The 19,080-nt window shown below is 47.3% G+C and overlaps 2 protein-coding genes and 9 non-coding genes across 11 annotated transcripts; 6 read left to right on the plus strand and 5 right to left on the minus strand.

Annotated features, from left to right (window-relative positions):
- Positions 1-25: 25 nt before the first annotated feature.
- Positions 26-97, plus strand: Trnap-agg. Its single transcript has one exon. It is a non-coding gene; the product is annotated as a tRNA-Pro (tRNA).
- An 876-nt stretch (positions 98-973) lies between these two features.
- On the plus strand, positions 974-6,535 carry LOC124348686. The gene has a single exon (XM_046798960.1). The coding sequence runs from the start codon at positions 974-976 to the stop codon at positions 6,533-6,535; it is 5,562 nt and encodes a 1,853-aa protein (XP_046654916.1).
- Positions 6,536-7,811: 1,276 nt separating this feature from the next.
- On the minus strand, positions 7,812-7,884 carry Trnaf-gaa. The gene has a single exon. It is a non-coding gene; the product is annotated as a tRNA-Phe (tRNA).
- An 818-nt stretch (positions 7,885-8,702) lies between these two features.
- Positions 8,703-8,775, minus strand: Trnaf-gaa. The gene has a single exon. It is a non-coding gene; the product is annotated as a tRNA-Phe (tRNA).
- Positions 8,776-9,504: 729 nt separating this feature from the next.
- On the minus strand, positions 9,505-9,576 carry Trnae-uuc. The gene has a single exon. It is a non-coding gene; the product is annotated as a tRNA-Glu (tRNA).
- A 17-nt stretch (positions 9,577-9,593) lies between these two features.
- Positions 9,594-9,666, minus strand: Trnaf-gaa. Its single transcript has one exon. It is a non-coding gene; the product is annotated as a tRNA-Phe (tRNA).
- Positions 9,667-9,818: 152 nt separating this feature from the next.
- Positions 9,819-9,890, plus strand: Trnap-agg. Its single transcript has one exon. It is a non-coding gene; the product is annotated as a tRNA-Pro (tRNA).
- An 832-nt stretch (positions 9,891-10,722) lies between these two features.
- Trnap-agg lies at positions 10,723-10,794 on the plus strand. Its single transcript has one exon. It is a non-coding gene; the product is annotated as a tRNA-Pro (tRNA).
- A 2,630-nt stretch (positions 10,795-13,424) lies between these two features.
- On the plus strand, positions 13,425-17,246 carry LOC124348687. The gene has a single exon (XM_046798961.1). It carries the CDS (start codon positions 13,425-13,427, stop codon positions 17,244-17,246), a length of 3,822 nt encoding a protein of 1,273 aa, XP_046654917.1.
- Positions 17,247-18,523: 1,277 nt separating this feature from the next.
- Trnaf-gaa lies at positions 18,524-18,596 on the minus strand. Its single transcript has one exon. It is a non-coding gene; the product is annotated as a tRNA-Phe (tRNA).
- A 152-nt stretch (positions 18,597-18,748) lies between these two features.
- Positions 18,749-18,820, plus strand: Trnap-agg. The gene has a single exon. It is a non-coding gene; the product is annotated as a tRNA-Pro (tRNA).
- Positions 18,821-19,080: the final 260 nt, after the last annotated feature.

The raw sequence follows: 19,080 nt of genomic DNA on the forward strand, positions 1-19,080 counted from the left end.
ACACATTTTGACACTCTTTGAACACGGCTCATTGGTCTAGTCGTATGATTCTCGCTTAGGGTGCGAGAGGTCCCGGGTTCGATTCCCGGATGAGCCCTAGAAGATCCATTCTGATTTTATTATTGTTGTCTATAATCACTTCATGTGTGTCATCTGTATTATTACAATCTGGCAACGTCTAACTATAATTTGCGCCTCTCTTTATCTCTCCTCCCTTCTTGTTCTTCTCGCTGTCAGTTCCCTCGCCATTTTATCGTCTGCTGAAGCGTGATTTGCATGAGCAGCGTGTAGTTTCTGTTCTCTGACAGACTTGCTTGTTCCCATTCTTGTGGTCAGTTACGATATTTTAGTGATATTTCCGTCATTTGTATCAGGTACAATAATTCCTTGTTCGTTATGTGTGCCTGAATCTAAAACATCATTTATTTATTCAGTTGAAGTCCTTCGTGACATGATTTGATTGTGAGGCATTGTAACTGTCAGGCCTCGTGATTCATGCTCTTTACTTCAAGTCATTGGTAACTTTCCCTTCTTGTCATAACCTACACCTCTTTCTAATTTAATGTTTTCCCTCATACCAGGTGGGTTGTCATATTGTACGAGTGATTACCACCCTCTATTCTTGTACATGAGTATCCTGTTATTCCCAGGTATTATTACGCCTCATAATTTATTTCCCTTTCGCTTTACTAAACTATTTAATTATTAGGAACCAAAATATACACAAGTCCATTACTGACTTTCTAGTCGTTCCAGTCAGCTGCTTACAACAGCTGATGCAGCCATTCATTTCAGGTTCTCGTATAGTGAGAACATTTGGTCCTTCGAACCGGAGTTGAATTCTCTACAGCTCCATACAAGATTTATTTCATCTTTATGTTCACTGGTTCAGCCTGTTGAGTCTTACGGCCGTTATCCCAGCTCGCTTCTTATCATCTCGTAGCACGTCGGTGCACCTTATTTCGGCCCCAACATGGATGGTGGCTCGCAAGTCCTGGAGGAAGAAGCTATCGACGAGGCCATCTTAAGACTAGCAGCCTTAAAGTCAAGAAGATCGACGTTGCGTCGCCAGATCACGATGACCAACAGACAGATCGAGTCTTTGATCAGTGTAAGGGGTTCAAGAAGAGCCTTGCGCGGATGTCTACGCCACGTTGAAGAGTTGCTGCTGGAGAGTACACGGTTGCATTCCGAGATATTATCGATCGAAGACAACGACGCGGAGGCCGAAAGACAAGATTCTAATCATTTAGGCTATATCACGCGTTCGAGTGATCTGGCCATTGCTGCGCAAGTCTATTTGAACAGTCGAGATGGAGACGCCGAGTCGGTCATCGGACAAAACATCATCCCGAACCCAGCGCCTGTAATCCCAGCGCCTGTAATCCCAGCGCCTGTAATCCCAGCGCCTGTAATCGACCCAGTGGAAGCACAGGGAAGAGAACGTGCTCGTCAGGAAGAGGTTGCCAACGCATTGATGAGAGCAGAACAAGCTCGTGAACGAATGGATAGGGCTTGGGAGGAAGCGGATGAGGCTCAAAATGCTCTCAGGTCTCTGGGAATAGAGAATCCAAGAAGGAATCAGCTGCCCGAAGAGGACCGGTTTACGTCAGTTAGTCAACGCCCTATTACTCCAGCCGAAGATGGATCGGAGCAGCAACGCCGACTGAACATCAACAACAATCAAGAGAATCCTGACACCTGGATCGACCTATACAGTGCGGGCCTGCTTCCACCCGTCGTTGCCACTCATAGCACGCGTTCATCAGTGTCGGCCGAGCTAGAGTCTTTCGAAGGAAAGGCACTCGAATGGTTCTCTTGGATTGATCTATTCAGAGCACTAGTACATGACACTCCTAAGTCAGCTGGTGAGAAGTTGGCGCTTTTGAAGAGATACTTACGCGGGGACTGTTTGGATTTAGTCTACGGTCTAGGAGGTGGTGAACCAGCGTACATTGAAGCTCTTGTGCGTCTGAAGCAGACTTGCGGAAGACGTGACGTCATGAGAGCAGCCCATCATCAAGCCATCGGGAAACTCGAACCAAAGCAGGACCCGGGATCATTCAAGCGATTTGCGGAGAGGATCCGCACTCATCTATTTGACCTCAGCAGGATCGGGGAGACCGGCACAACGGATCTGACCGAGAAAATTTGCCTGAAGCTTCAGTTGCACGATCGATTGGCCTGGAATGAAGGGAGACGAGGACGGATTGAAGATCGGAGCCTGAATGATTTCGGTATGTGGCTGTGTTCTCGCGCCTCCGCGTATCAAAACGCGTTCAGCATAGCAGCAGACCAGGTCAATCCAAACTCGAGCAAGCTATCCAATCAGAAACGTCAAGCCCGGACAAATCAAAGTTCGACCAAGTCATTTGACGGGCAGAAAAAGGAGTCTAGTCGTTTTAACGGTAAACCGTTCTGTTTCAAATGTGAGAAGGAGCATCGATTGGTTGATTGTGAAGATTTTAAATCGCTTTCCGTCGGGGAACGTCTTACATTTTGCATGCGTCGACGTCTTTGCTTCTACTGCTTTTCAACCAAGCATTCAGTTCGTGAGTGCGACAGACGGAAGATATGCAAGCATGCCGGTTGCGGTTTTTATCATCATCAGTTGCTGCATAGTTCCACCAAGGAAGGTTCGCCGTCGGAAAAGGAGAGTGAAGAGAAAGCAAGACCTACGACAGCGAGGACTGGTGCCCCCCAACGCGTAGCCATGGGTATGCTGCGACTACCAGTAATGGCTGAAGATGGCAGTTGGGTTTTAGCCAACATTTTTATCGACGAAGGAAGCGACACGACTTTAATGCGTAGTGCATTCGCCAAGGTGCTGAAGCTTCGTGGGCCACCTCAGTTTCTAACCGTGGACGGAGCCGGTGGAGTAATCACTCGTCATCGTTCGAGTAGGATCCAGTTTCGAGTTCAAGCTGCTGATGGAGATATCCTGTCTCTGGAAGGATCCACTATGAAGAAGGTGGCTAGTCCAACACCGGTGACAGACTGGAATAAAGAAAAGGTCCAATGGCCTCACCTGGCGAGTCTCCCGCTCGGAGAGACAGGAGGAGGAGTTGACATTTTAGTTGGATTAGATCATGCCCATCTAGTAGCGGTCATTGAATCAAGAGTCGGATTGGAGAAAGAACCTATTGCCTCCAAGACGGCGTTCGGGTGGATCGTTCGAGGCGTTATTGAAGGTCGAGTAAACGTTACATCCGTTCGGAGCTGCAAGATATCCGGAAGCGCCTCGTTAGCCAATCTCGCCACGGAAATGCGTCGGTTTTGTGATACTGAAGACTATGGAACCGAACATCAGATTGGGTGTGTCTCACCTGAGAATAAACGAGCTCTCGAGATCGTCCAGGAGAAGACGAAACGATTGGAGGTTGGTTACGAGGTACCAATCATCTGGCGTGAAGGAGATCCCAACTTGGACAGCAATCGTCCGATGGCGGAGAATAGATTCCGGAGCTTGCTGAACCGTTTCAGACGTCAACCGGAGTTCGAGAGGGACTATCGAGCGGCCGTTCAGAAATACCTAGATCAAGGTTATGCATCCCGTGTTCCAGATCCGGCCAGCGCTCTATACTTTCTAGCACATCATGGAGTATATAAAGGGACGAAACTACGAGTAGTTTACGACGCCGCCGCCACCTTCAAAGGAAAATGTCTGAACGACGCCATCATCAGTGGTCCCGCCTTGCAGCCATCATTGGCTGCGGTCATCATCCGTTTCCGTGAAGGAGAGATTGCCTGGGCCTCAGATATTGAGGCCATGTTCAGCCGTTTTCGTCTTTCTAGTGAAGATCGTAACTACTTCTGCTTTTTATGGCAGGAGAAGGACGCTGCCGAGCTAATTGTTTGTCGAATGGATCGACTCCCATTCGGAGTCAACTGTTCACCGTTTGTAGCTATCTACACCGTCCGTCGCATTTTAGAAGACGCCGGAGTGCCAGAAAGTGTGATTCAAGCCGTCAAGGAAAGAATGTACGTCGACGACTATTTGGGTTCCGCTCCATCAGTAAAGGAAGCAGTTGAAGAAGCCGTTACCGTCAAGGATGCATTGGCCAACTCGGACCTTAACCTCCAAAGCTGGTTTTCAAATTCCATTGACTTCCTGCGAGCAGTGTCAAGAACGGAGCCGGAACCTGATTCAATCTCTGCTCATCCGCTCACGGGTGAGAACACAGAAAAGGTGCTCGGAATCGTCTGGGATCCAAAGGCTGATCTGCTGGGATTCAAGGTGGACAAAATGCTCGATTCTTCCTTTTCAAGAGTTGATTTGGTCAGCAAAGTGGCCAGCGTCTTCGATCCGTTGGGTACAGCATCGCCCTTTATCGTCAAGGCTAAGATCCGTTTGAGAATTTTGGGTCTCAAAGGGCTCGGATGGACGGATTTAATTACTGGTGACGACGAAATTTGGTGGAGAAAATGGTTTCTCTCTTTAGAGCAGCTCAACACGATGAAAATGCCACGATGTCTGTTTCCCGATCGAGCCCAGATCTCCACGGTTGATATTCACGCCTTTGGAGACGCTTCAGAAGAAGCCTATGCTGCCGTTATCTACCTTCGCGTTGTCTACTCAGATGGCAGGATACTGGTACGTCAAGTCAAGGCAGCGAATAAGATCGCCCCGAAGAAAACTATTTCAGTGCCCAAGCTGGAATTGAATGCTGCGTTACTAGCTGCTCGTCTTCTCCGAACGGTTAATTCCATCCTCAAGCCAATGATTCAACGGCGTTTTCTCTGGACGGATAGCAGTACGGTCCGGAATTGGATCCGGGCGACCGCAGCTTACTACCAAGTCTTCGTGAGCAATCGCGTCGGAGAAATTCAGACCATCACGGAGCCAGAAGAGTGGCGTTTTATTCCAGAAGTATTAAACCCAGCCGATCTCGCCACCCGCTCATCGATTGATGAACAGCCAATTCCGTCCATGTGGTTGGACGGACCGGAATTCTTAATGCAATCGGAAGATAGCTGGCCAGTGGATCTCCCATGGATGGCCGTAACTGAAGAAATGCGCTCGAGCCGTTCATATTCTGCCGCCGTAAAGAAGGATACTGGTCATTGGAAGGAGATTCAAATAGGACCCGGCGACATTCCAGCCCTATCCAAGCTGGACGAGAAATATCAGGAGCTGGTCAAGGCGTGTCAGTCGAAGGTGTACGAAAAGGAGTTGCATCGTCTCAAGAAGGGCAAACCGCTCCATTCTACTTCGAGTCTGTTGGCCTTGGCTCCTGTGCTCGGTCCAGATGGCGTGCTACGGCTTGGAGGACGGGCTGGGCGCGCAAAACTACCATACGACCAGTTACATCCACCTCTGCTTCCCGGGAGTCATCCATTCACCGAGAAAATCATCATCGCCTTTCATGAACATCTTAAGCATGTTGGTACGGACTTCCTACTATCTTATATTCGCCAGCATTTTTGGATAACGAGCGGGCGAGAAGCAATAAAACGGATCCGACGGAATTGCGTTATTTGTCGAAGAAACCGAGCGCAACCTGGCGAGCAGTTGATGGGAGATCTCCCTGATTCGCGATTGGACTCCGGTTCTCTTCCCTTTACACGGACCGCCGTCGATTTGTTCGGCCCATTTGAAGTCGGTCTCATTCGGAATCGCACGGCCAAACGATGGGGCGTGCTATTTACGTGTATGGTCACCCGAGCAGTTTTTCTGGAGCTCGTCCCATCTCTTTCGACGTCAGATTTTCTTCTAGCATTGAGAAAGTTCATTTCTTTGTATCGAAAGCCGGAAGTCATACATTCCGACAATGGAACCAACTTTGTCGGTGCTGAGCGAGTGTTACGAGAAGCAGTGGAGAAAATGTATGCAGATGAAGCTATTCCAAAATTCCTAAAAGAAGTCAACATCAAATGGACCTTCCAGCCAGCCCGGACCCCACATTTTGGTGGCACGCACGAATCGCTGGTCCGATCCACCAAACGAGCCCTGTACAACGCCTTAGAGCAAGAAGGGGAAAAATTTCGTTACCCAACAGAAGACTTGTTCCGCACATTGCTGTATGAAGTAGCTGGACTTCAAAACCCCCGGCCGTTGACCTACGCTAGCTCGAATCCGGAGGATTTTCGTCCGCTCACTCCGAACGATTTCCTAAATCGGCCGCCGACGTCTTATCCGCCTGCTGGATCCTTCGACGATGCTTCGCCTCGAGAGCACTATCGCTACCTGCAGCGGGTGCTAAATTTGTTTTGGAGCATGTGGAAAACTACGTATTTGCAGTCGTTAGCTGCAAGAAAGAAGTGGAAGATCAAGCGTCCAAATCTGGAAGTGGGCGACGTCGTATTGGAGATCAACAAGAACTTCCGGCGTGGAGAGTGGAGTATTGGACACGTCGCCAAGGTATTCCCAGGCACAGATGGATGTGTTCGAGCTGTCGATATTCAACTTCCAACCGGAATCTTTCGCCGAGGAATAACTGAACTTTGCCTACTAGAATCCAGCTCGTCCGTCCAACCGGACTCGGGGGAGAATGAATCGGCGAAATCTGTATTATTACAATCTGGCAACGTCTAACTATAATTTGCGCCTCTCTTTATCTCTCCTCCCTTCTTCTTCTTCTCGCTGTCAGTTCCCTCGCCATTTTATCGTCTGCTGAAGCGTGATTTGCATGAGCAGCGTGTAGTTTCTGTTCTCTGACAGACTTGCTTGTTCCCATTCTTGTGGTCAGTTACGATAATTTAGTGATATTTCCGTCATTTGTATCAGGTACAATAATTCCTTGTTCGTTATGTGTGCCTGAATCTAAAACATCATTTATTTATTCAGTTGAAGTCCTTCGTGACATGATTTGATTGTGAGGCATTGTAACTGTCAGGCCTCGTGATTCATGCTCTTTACTTCAAGTCATTGCTAAATTTCCCTTCTTGTCATAACCTACACCTCTTTCTAATTTAATGTTTTCCCTCATACCAGGTGGGTTGTCATATTGTACGAGTGATTATCACCCTCTATTCTTGTACATGAGTATCCTGTTATTCCCAGGTATTATTACGCCTCATAATTTATTTCCCTTTCGCTTTACTAAACTATTTAATTATCAGGAACCAAACTATACACAAGTCCATTACTGACTTTCTAGTCGTTCCAGTCAGCTGCTTACAACAGCTGATGCAGCCATTCATTTCATGTTCTCGTATAGTGAGAACACAAGCAATTCACTTTGGACATGGTGGACAACGCTCTCCCAACTGAGCTATTTCGGCACATTCAAAATGTAAATCAAACAAGAATAGTCGCATTTCATGGGGATGTAGCTCAGATGGTAGAGCGCTCGCTTAGCATGCGAGAAGTACGGGGATCGATACCCTGCATCTCCAGTACCACATGTTTTGCCTAGCATTGCACAATTGCAGACTCTTTACGCCTCATAATGATCAGATGTGACCGTTTTTGCCTGGGACATTACGGGAAATCATCGATACCGACGCTTTGATCTTTTCCAATAATGCAATCTTTTTCGAAATACTGATTTTGACTCTCCCAAATACTACTAGATGGCAGGTACGAAAACTGCCACGCCGTCTGTTGCCTTCCACCCTACCGGGACCAACTCCAGAGGAACTTCCGCACCCCACACGGACCAACATCAAATTGGGATTATCTTTGCTGATTTCCAACTTGTTACTGTAACACCGGAAATATCCGCAAATAAACGAAAAGAATTGAAACAATAGAATTCCTGAATAAAACGTATCTCTCCGTTACCATACCGGGAATCGAACCCGAGCCTCCTGGGTGAAAGCCAGGTATCCTAGCCACTAGACCATATGGGATTTTGAACGAAGATTCCTGCCGAAACCCGGGATCGAACCAGGGACCTTTAGATCTTCAGTCTAACGCTCTCCCAACTGAGCTATTTCGGCACATTAAAAATGTAAATCAAACAAGAATAGTCCGGTAGACGACCAATCTTTTTCGTCACAGCTACAAAGTGAACCCAATCGCATAACTCAAAAGACAAGCAATTCACTTTAGACATAGACGCTCGAAACACATTTTGACACTCTTTGAACACGGCTCATTGGTCTAGTCGTATGATTCTCGCTTAGGGTGCGAGAGGTCCCGGATGAGCCCTAGAAGATCCATTCTGATTTTATTATTGTTGTCTATAATCACTTCAAGTGTTGCATTTCATGGGGATGTAGCTCAGATGGTATAGCGCTCGCTTAGCATGCGAGAAGTACGGGGATCGATACCCTGCATCTCCAGTACCACATGTTTTGCCTAGCATTGCACAATTGCAGACTCTTTACGCCTCATAATGATCAGATGTGACCGTTTTTGCCTGGGACATTACGGGAAATCATCGATACCGACGCTTTGATCTTTTCCAATAATGCAATCTTTTTCGAAATACTGATTTTGACTCTCCCAAATACTACTAGATGGCAGGTACGAAAACTGCCACGCCGTCTGTTGCCTTCCACCCTACCGGGACCAACTCCAGAGGAACTTCCGCACCCCACACGGACCAACATCAAATTGGGATTATCTTTGCTGATTTCCAACTTGTTACTGTAACACCGGAAATATCCGCAAATAAACGAAAAGAATTGAAACAATAGAATTCCTGAATAAAACGTATCTCTCCGTTACCATACCGGGAATCGAACCCGAGCCTCCTGGGTGAAAGCCAGGTATCCTAGCCACTAGACCATATGGGATTTTGAACGAAGATTCCTGCCGAAACCCGGGATCGAACCAGGGACCTTTAGATCTTCAGTCTAACGCTCTCCCAACTGAGCTATTTCGGCACATTAAAAATGTAAATCAAACAAGAATAGTCCGGTAGACGACCAATCTTTTTCGTCACAGCTACAAAGTGAACCCAATCGCATAACTCAAAAGACAAGCAATTCACTTTAGACATAGACGCTCGAAACACATTTTGACACTCTTTGAACACGGCTCATTGGTCTAGTCGTATGATTCTCGCTTAGGGTGCGAGAGGTCCCGGATGAGCCCTAGAAGATCCATTCTGATTTTATTATTGTTGTCTATAATCACTTCAAGTGTTGCATTTCATGGGGATGTAGCTCAGATGGTATAGCGCTCGCTTAGCATGCGAGAAGTACGGGGATCGATACCCTGCATCTCCAGTACCACATGTTTTGCCTAGCATTGCACAATTGCAGACTCTTTACGCCTCATAATGATCAGATGTGACCGTTTTTGCCTGGGACATTACGGGAAATCATCGATACCGACGCTTTGATCTTTTCCAATAATGCAATCTTTTTCGAAATACTGATTTTGACTCTCCCAAATACTACTAGATGGCAGGTACGAAAACTGCCACGCCGTCTGTTGCCTTCCACCCTACCGGGACCAACTCCAGAGGAACTTCCGCACCCCACACAGACCAACATCAAATTGGGATTATCTTTGCTGATTTCCAACTTGTTACTGTAACACCGGAAATATCCGCAAATAAACGAAAAGAATTGAAACAATAGAATTCCTGAATAAAACGTATCTCTCCGTTCCCATACCGGGAATCGAACCCGAGCCTCCTGGGTGAAAGCCAGGTATCCTAGCCACTAGACCATATGGGATTTTGAACGAAGATTCCTGCCGAAACCCGGGATCGAACCAGGGACCTTTAGATCTTCAGTCTAACGCTCTCCCAACTGAGCTATCTCGGCACATTCAAAATGTAAATCAAACAAGAACAGTCCGGGTGACGGCCAATCTTTTTCGTCACAGCTACAAAGTGAACCCAATCGCATAACTCAAAAGACAAGCAATTCACTTTGGACATAGACGCTCGAAACACATTTTGACACTCTTTGAACACGGCTCATTGGTCTAGTCGTATGATTCTCGCTTAGGGTGCGAGAGGTCCCGGGTTCGATTCCCGGATGAGCCCTAGAAGATCCATTCTGATTTTATTATTGTTGTCTATAATCACTTCAAGTGTTGCATTTCATGGGGATGTAGCTCAGATGGTAGAGCGCTCGCATAGCATGCGAGAAGTACGGGGATCGATACCCTGCATCTCCAGTACCACATGTTTTGCCTAGCATTGCACAATTGCAGACTCTTTACGCCTCATAATGATCAGATGTGACCGTTTTTGCCTGGGACATTACGGGAAATCATCGATACCGACGCTTTGATCTTTTCCAATAATGCAATCTTTTTCGAAATACTGATTTTGACTCTCCCAAATACTACTAGATGGCAGGTACGAAAACTGCCACGCCGTCTGTTGCCTTCCACCCTACCGGGACCAACTCCAGAGGAACTTCCGCACCCCACACGGACCAACTTCAAATTGGGATTATCTTTGCTGATTTCCAACTTGTTACTGTAACACCGGAAATATCCGCAAATAAACGAAAAGAATTGAAATAATAGAATTCCTGAATAAAACGTATCTCTCCGATCCCATACCGAGAATCGAACCCGAGCCTCCTGGGTGAAAGCCAGGTATCCGAGCCACTAGACCATATGGGATTTTGAACGAAGATTCCTGCCGAAACCCGGGATCGAACCAGGGACCTTTAGATCTTCAGTTTAACGCTCTCCCAACTGAGCTATTTCGGCACATTCGAAATGTAAATCAAACAAGAATAGTCCGGGTGACGGCCAATCTTTTTCGTCACAGCTACAAAGTGAACCCAATCGCATAACTCAAAAGACAAGCAATTCACTTTGGACATAGACGCTCGAAACACATTTTGACACTCTGTGAACACGGCTCATTGGTCTAGTCGTATGATTCTCGCTTAGGGTGCGAGAGGTCCCGGGTTCGATTCCCGGATGAGCCCTAGAAGATCCATTCTGATTTTATTATTGTTGTCTATAATCACTTCATGTGTGTCATCTGTATTATTACAATCTGGCAACTTCTAACTATAATTTGCGCCTCTCTTTATCTCTCCTCCCTTCTTGTTCTTCTCGCTGTCAGTTCCCTCGCCATTTTATCGTCTGCTGAAGCGTGATTTGCATGAGCAGCGTGTAGTTTCTGTTCTCTGACAGACTTGCTTGTTCCCATTCTTGTGGTCAGTTACGATAATTTAGTGATATTTCCGTCATTTGTATCAGGTACAATAATTCCTTGTTCGTTATGTGTGCCTGAATCTAAAACATCATTTATTTATTCAGTTGAAGTCCTTCGTGACATGATTTGATTGTGAGGCATTGTAACTGTCAGGCCTCGTGATTCATGCTCTTTACTTCAAGTCATTGGTAACTTTCCCTTCTTGTCATAACCTACACCTCTTTCTAATTTAATGTTTTCCCTCATACCAGGTGGGTTGTCATATTGTACGAGTGATTATCACCCTCTATTCTTGTACATGAGTATCCTGTTATTCCCAGGTATTATTACGCCTCATAATTTATTTCCCTTTCGCTTTACTAAACTATTTAATTATTAGGAACCAAAATATACACAAGTCCATTACTGACTTTCTAGTCGTTCCAGTCAGCTGCTTACAACAGCTGATGCAGCCATTCATTTCAGGTTCTCGTATAGTGAGAACATTTGGTCCTTCGAACCGGAGTTGAATTCTCTACAGCTCCATACAAGATTTATTTCATCTTTATGTTCACTGGTTCAGCCTGTTGAGTCTTACGGCCGTTATCCCAGCTCGCTTCTTATCATCTCGTAGCACGTCGGTGCACCTTATTTCGGCCCCAACATGGATGGTGGCTCGCAAGTCCTGGAGGAAGAAGCTATCGACGAGGCCATCTTAAGACTAGCAGCCTTAAAGTCAAGAAGATCGACGTTGCGTCGCCAGATCACGATGACCAACAGACAGATCGAGTCTTTGATCAGTGTAAGGGGTTCAAGAAGAGCCTTGCGCGGATGTCTACGCCACGTTGAAGAGTTGCTGCTGGAGAGTACACGGTTGCATTCCGAGATATTATCGATCGAAGACAACGACGCGGAGGCCGAAAGACAAGATTCTAATCATTTAGGCTATATCACGCGTTCGAGTGATCTGGCCATTGCTGCGCAAGTCTATTTGAACAGTCGAGATGGAGACGCCGAGTCGGTCATCGGACAAAACATCATCCCGAACCCAGCGCCTGTAATCCCAGCGCCTGTAATCCCAGCGCCTGTAATCCCAGCGCCTGTAATCCCAGCGCCTGTAATCGACCCATTGGAAGCACAGGGAAGAGAACGTGCTCGTCAGGAAGAGGTTGCCAACGCATTGATGAGAGCAGAACAAGCTCGTGAACGAATGGATAGGGCTTGGGAGGAAGCGGATGAGGCTCAAAATGCTCTCAGGTCTCTGGGAATAGAGAATCCAAGAAGGAATCAGCTGCCCGAAGAGGACCGGTTTACGTCAGTTAGTCAACACCCTATTACTCCAGCCGAAGATGGATCGGAGCAGCAACGCCGACTGAACATCAACAACAATCAAGAGAATCCTGACACCTGGATCGACCTATACAGTGCGGGCCTGCTTCCACCCGTCGTTGCCACTCATAGCACGCGTTCATCAGTGTCGGCCGAGCTAGAGTCTTTCGAAGGAAAGGCACTCGAATGGTTCTCTTGGATTGATCTATTCAGAGCACTAGTACATGACACTCCTAAGTCAGCTGGTGAGAAGTTGGCGCTTTTGAAGAGATACTTACGCGGGGACTGTTTGGATTTAGTCTACGGTCTAGGAGGTGGTGAACCAGCGTACATTGAAGCTCTTGTGCGTCTGAAGCAGACTTGCGGAAGACGTGACGTCATGAGAGCAGCCCATCATCAAGCCATCGGGAAACTCGAACCAAAGCAGGACCCGGGATCATTCAAGCGATTTGCGGAGAGGATCCGCACTCATCTATTTGACCTCAGCAGGATCGGGGAGACCGGCACAACGGATCTGATCGAGAAAATTTGCCTGAAGCTTCAGTTGCACGATCGATTGGCCTGGAATGAAGGGAGACGAGGACGGATTGAAGATCGGAGCCTGAATGATTTCGGTATGTGGCTGTGTTCTCGCGCCTCCGCGTATCAAAACGCGTTCAGCATAGCAGCAGACCAGGTCAATCCAAACTCGAGCAAGCTATCCAATCAGAAACGTCAAGCCCGGACAAATCAAAGTTCGACCAAGTCATTTGACGGGCAGAAAAAGGAGTCTAGTCGTTTTAACGGTAAACCGTTCTGTTTCAAATGTGAGAAGGAGCATCGATTGGTTGATTGTGAAGATTTTAAATCGCTTTCCGTCGGGGAACGTCTTACATTTTGCATGCGTCGACGTCTTTGCTTCTACTGCTTTTCAACCAAGCATTCAGTTCGTGAGTGCGACAGACGGAAGATATGCAAGCATGCCGGTTGCGGTTTTTATCATCATCAGTTGCTGCATAGTTCCACCAAGGAAGGTTCGCCGTCGGAAAAGGAGAGTGAAGAGAAAGCAAGACCTACGACAGCGAGGACTGGTGCCCCCAACGCGTAGCCATGGGTATGCTGCGACTACCAGTAATGGCTGAAGATGGCAGTTGGGTTTTAGCCAACATTTTTATCGACGAAGGAAGCGACACGACTTTAATGCGTAGTGCATTCGCCAAGGTGCTGAAGCTTCGTGGGCCACCTCAGTTTCTAACCGTGGACGGAGCCGGTGGAGTAATCACTCGTCATCGTTCGAGTAGGATCCAGTTTCGAGTTCAAGCTGCTGATGGAGATATCCTGTCTCTGGAAGGATCCACTATGAAGAAGGTGGCTAGTCCAACACCGGTGACAGACTGGAATAAAGAAAAGGTCCAATGGCCTCACCTGGCGAGTCTCCCGCTCGGAGAGACAGGAGGAGGAGTTGACATTTTAGTTGGATTAGATCATGCCCATCTAGTAGCGGTCATTGAATCAAGAGTCGGATTGGAGAAAGAACCTATTGCCTCCAAGACGGCGTTCGGGTGGATCGTTCGAGGCGTTATTGAAGGTCGAGTAAACGTTACATCCGTTCGGAGCTGCAAGATATCCGGAAGCGCCTCGTTAGCCAATCTCGCCACGGAAATGCGTCGGTTTTGTGATACTGAAGACTATGGAACCGAACATCAGATTGGGTGTGTCTCACCTGAGAATAAACGAGCTCTCGAGATCGTCCAGGAGAAGACGAAACGATTGGAGGTTGGTTACGAGGTACCAATCATCTGGCGTGAAGGAGAGCCCAACTTGGACAGCAATCGTCCGATGGCGGAGAATAGATTCCGGAGCTTGCTGAACCGTTTCAGACGTCAACCGGAGTTCGAGAGGGACTATCGAGCGGCCATTCAGAAATACCTAGATCAAGGTTATGCATCCCGTGTTCCAGATCCGGCCAGCGCTCTATACTTTCTAGCACATCATGGAGTATATAAAGGGACGAAACTACGAGTAGTTTACGACGCCGCCGCCGCCTTCAAAGGAAAATGTCTGAACGACGCCATCATCAGTGGTCCCGCCTTGCAGCCATCATTGGCTGCGGTCATCATCCGTTTCCGTGAAGGAGAGATTGCCTGGGCCTCAGATATTGAGGCCATGTTCAGCCGTTTTCGTCTTTCTAGTGAAGATCGTAACTACTTCTGCTTTTTATGGCAGGAGAAGGACGCTGCCGAGCTAATTGTTTGTCGAATGGATCGACTCCCATTCGGAGTCAACTGTTCACCGTTTGTAGCTATCTACACCGTCCGTCGCATTTTAGAAGACGCCGGAGTGCCAGAAAGTGTGATTCAAGCCGTCAAGGAAAGAATGTACGTCGACGACTATTTGGGTTCCGCTCCATCAGTAAAGGAAGCAGTTGAAGAAGCCGTTACCGTCAAGGATGCATTGGCCAACTCGGACCTTAACCTCCAAAGCTGGTTTTCAAATTCCATTGACTTCCTGCGAGCAGTGTCAAGAACGGAGCCGGAACCTGATTCAATCTCTGCTCATCCGCTCACGGGTGAGAACACAGAAAAGGTGCTCGGAATCGTCTGGGATCCAAAGGCTGATCTGCTGGGATTCAAGGTGGACAAAATGCTCGATTCTTCCTTTTCAAGAGTTGATTTGGTCAGCAAAGTGGCCAGCGTCTTCGATCCGTTGGGTACAGCATCGCCCTTTATCGTCAAGGCTAAGATCCGTTTGAGAATTTTGGGTCTCAAAGGGCTCGGATGGACGGATTTAATTACTGGTGACGACGAAATTTGGTGGAGAAAATGGTTTCTCTCTTTAGAGCAGCTCAACACGATGAAAATGCCACGATGTCTGTTTCCCGATCGAGCCCAGATCTCCACGGTTGATATTCACGCCTTTGGAGACGCTTCGGAAGAAGCCTATGCTGCCGTTATCTACCTTCGCGTTGTCTACTCAGATGGCAGGATACTGGTACGTCAAGTCAAGGCAGCGAATAAGATCGCCCCGAAGAAAACTATTTCAGTTCCCAAGCTGGAATTGAATGCTGCGTTACTAGCTGCTCGTCTTCTCCGAACGGTTCATTCCATCCTCAAGCCAATGATTCAACGGCGTTTTCTCTGGACGGATAGCAGTACGGTCCGGAATTGGATCCGGGCGACCGCAGCTTACTACCAAGTCTTCGTGAGCAATCGCGTCGGAGAAATTCAGACCATCACGGAGCCAGAAGAGTGGCGTTTTATTCCAGGAGTATTAAACCCAGCCGATCTCGCCACCCGCTCATCGATTGATGAACAGCCAATTCCGTCCATGTGGTTGTACGGACCGGAATTCTTAATGCAATCGGAAGATAGCTGGCCAGTGGATCTCCCATGGATGGCCGTAACTGAAGAAATGCGCTCGAGCCGTTCATATTCTGCCGCCGTAAAGAAGGATACTGGTCATTGGAAGGAGATTCAAATAGGACCCGGCGACATTCCAGCCCTATCCAAGCTGGACGAGAAATATCAGGAGCTGGTCAAGGCGTGTCAGTCGAAGGTGTACGAAAAGGAGTTGCATCGTCTCAAGAAGGGCAAACCGCTCCATTCTACTTCGAGTCTGTTGGCCTTGGCTCCTGTGCTCGGTCCAGATGGCGTGCTACGGCTTGGAGGACGGGCTGGACGCGCAAAACTACCATACGACCAGTTACATCCACCTCTGCTTCCCGGGAGTCATCCATTCACCGAGAAAATCATCATCGCCTTTCATGAACATCTTAAGCATGTTGGTACGGACTTCCTACTATCTTATATTCGCCAGCATTTTTGGATAACGAGCGGGCGAGAAGCAATAAAACGGATCCGACGGAATTGCGTTATTTGTCGAAGAAACCGAGCGCAACCTGGCGAGCAGTTGATGGGAGATCTCCCCGATTCGCGATTGGACTCCGGTTCTCTTCCCTTTACACGGACCGCCGTCGATTTGTTCGGCCCATTTGAAGTCGGTCTCATTCGGAATCGCACGGCCAAACGATGGGGCGTGCTATTTACGTGTATGGTCACCCGAGCAGTTTTTCTGGAGCTCGTCCCATCTCTTTCGACGTCAGATTTTCTTCTAGCATTGAGAAAGTTCATTTCTTTGTATCGAAAGCCGGAAGTCATACATTCCGACAATGGAACAAACTTTGTCGGTGCTGAGCGAGTGTTACGAGAAGCAGTGGAGAAAATGTATGCAGATGAAGCTATTCCAAAATTCCTAAAAGAAGTCAACATCAAATGGACCTTCCAGCCAGCCCAGACCCCACATTTTGGTGGCACGCACGAATCGCTGGTCCGATCCACCAAACGAGCCCTGTGCAACGCCTTAGAGCAAGAAGGGGACAAATTTCGTTACCCAACAGAAGACTTGTTCCGCACATTGCTGTATGAAGTAGCTGGACTTCAAAACCCCCGGCCGTTGACCTACGCTAGCTCGGATCCGGAGGATTTTCGTCCGCTCACTCCGAACGATTTCCTAAATCGGCCGCCGACGTCATATCCACCTGCTGGATCCTTCGACGATGCTTCGCCTCGAGAGCACTATCGCTACCTGCAGCGGGTGCTAAATTTGTTTTGGAGCATGTGGAAAACTACGTATTTGCAGTCGTTAGCTGCAAGAAAGAAGTGGAAGATCAAGCGTCCAAATCTGGAAGTGGGCGACGTCGTATTGGAGATCAACAAGAACTTCCGGCGTGGAGAGTGGAGTATTGGACACGTCGCCAAGGTATTCCCAGGCACAGATGGATGTGTTCGAGCTGTCGATATTCAACTTCCAACCGGAATCTTTCGCCGAGGAATAACTGAACTTTGCCTACTAGAATCCAGCTCGTCCGTCCAACCGGACTCGGGGGAGAATGAATCGGCGAAATCTGTATTATTACAATCTGGCAACGTCTAACTATAATTTGCGCCTCTCTTTATCTCTCCTCCCTTCTTCTTCTTCTCGCTGTCAGTTCCCTCGCCATTTTATCGTCTGCTGAAGCGTGATTTGCATGAGCAGCGTGTAGTTTCTGTTCTCTGACAGACTTGCTTGTTCCCATTCTTGTGGTCAGTTACGATAATTTAGTGATATTTCCGTCATTTGTATCAGGTACAATAATTCCTTGTTCGTTATGTGTGCCTGAATCTAAAACATCATTTATTTATTCAGTTGAAGTCCTTCGTGACATGATTTGATTGTGAGGCATTGTAACTGTCAGGCCTCGTGATTCATGCTCTTTACTTCAAGTCATTGGTAAATTTCCCTTCTTGTCATAACCTACACCTCTTTCTAATTTAATGTTTTCCCTCATACCAGGTGGGTTGTCATATTGTACGAGTGATTATCACCCTCTATTCTTGTACATGAGTATCCTGTTATTCCCAGGTATTATTACGCCTCATAATTTATTTCCCTTTCGCTTTACTAAACTATTTAATTATTAGGAACCAAACTATACACAAGTCCATTACTGACTTTCTAGTCGTTCCAGTCAGCTGCTTACAACAGCTGATGCAGCCATTCATTTCATGTTCTCGTATAGTGAGAACACAAGCAATTCACTTTGGACATGGTGGACAACGCTCTCCCAACTGAGCTATTTCGGCACATTCAAAATGTAAATCAAACAGGAATAGTCGCATTTCATGGGGATGTAGCTCAGATGGTAGAGCGCTCGCTTAGCATGCGAGAAGTACGGGGATCGATACCCTGCATCTCCAGTACCACATGTTTTGCCTAGCATTGCACAATTGCAGACTCTTTACGCCTCATAATGATCAGATGTGACCGTTTTTGCCTGGGACATTACGGGAAATCATCGATACCGACGCTTTGATCTTTTCCAATAATGCAATCTTTTTTCGAAATACTGATTTTGACTCTCCCAAATACTACTAGATGGCAGGTACGAAAACTGCCACGCCGTCTGTTGCCTTCCACCCTACCGGGACCAACTCCAGAGGAACTTCCGCACCCCACACGGACCAACATCAAATTGGGATTATCTTTGCTGATTTCCAACTTGTTACTGTAACACCGGAAATATCCGCAAATAAACGAAAAGAATTGAAACAATAGAGTTCCTGAATAAAACGTATCTCTCCGTTCCCATACCGTGAATCGAACCCGAGCCTCCTGGGTGAAAGCCAGGTATCCTAGCCACTAGACCAAATGGGATTTTGAACGAAGAATCCTGCCGAAACCCGGGATCGAACCAGGGACCTTTAGATCTTCAGTCTAACGCTCTCCCAACTGAGCTATTTCGGCACATTCAAAATGTAAATCAAACAAGAATAGTCCGGGTGACGGCCAATCTTTTTCGTCACAGCTACAAAGTGAACCCAATCGCATAACTCAAAAGACAAGCAATTCACTTTGGACATAGACGCTCGAAACACATTTTGACACTCTTTGAACACGGCTCATTGGTCTAGTCGTATGATTCTCGCTTAGGGTGCGAGAGGTCCCGGGTTCGATTCCCGGATGAGCCCTAGAAGATCCATTCTGATTTTATTATTGTTGTCTATAATCACTTCAAGTGTTGCATTTCATGGGGATGTAGCTCAGATGGTAGAGCGCTCGCTTAGCATGCGAGAAGTACGGGGATCGATACCCTGCATCTCCAGTACCACATGTTTTGCCTAGCATTGCACAATTGCAGACTCTTTACGCCTCATAATGATCAGATGTGACCGTTTTTGCCTGGGACATTACGGGAAATCATCGATACCGACGCTTTGATCTTTTCCAA

Source organism: Daphnia pulicaria, chromosome 7 (genome assembly GCF_021234035.1).
Source record: "Daphnia pulicaria isolate SC F1-1A chromosome 7, SC_F0-13Bv2, whole genome shotgun sequence".
Classification (NCBI taxonomy): Eukaryota; Metazoa; Arthropoda; class Branchiopoda; order Diplostraca; family Daphniidae; genus Daphnia; species Daphnia pulicaria.

What these genes read in the sequence shown, in the direction of transcription:
- LOC124348686 (XM_046798960.1), top strand. Translation starts at nt 974, where the DNA reads ATGGATGGTGGCTCGCAAGTCCTGGAGGAAGAAGCTATCGACGAGGCC.
- LOC124348687 (XM_046798961.1), top strand. Translation starts at nt 13,425, where the DNA reads ATGGGTATGCTGCGACTACCAGTAATGGCTGAAGATGGCAGTTGGGTT.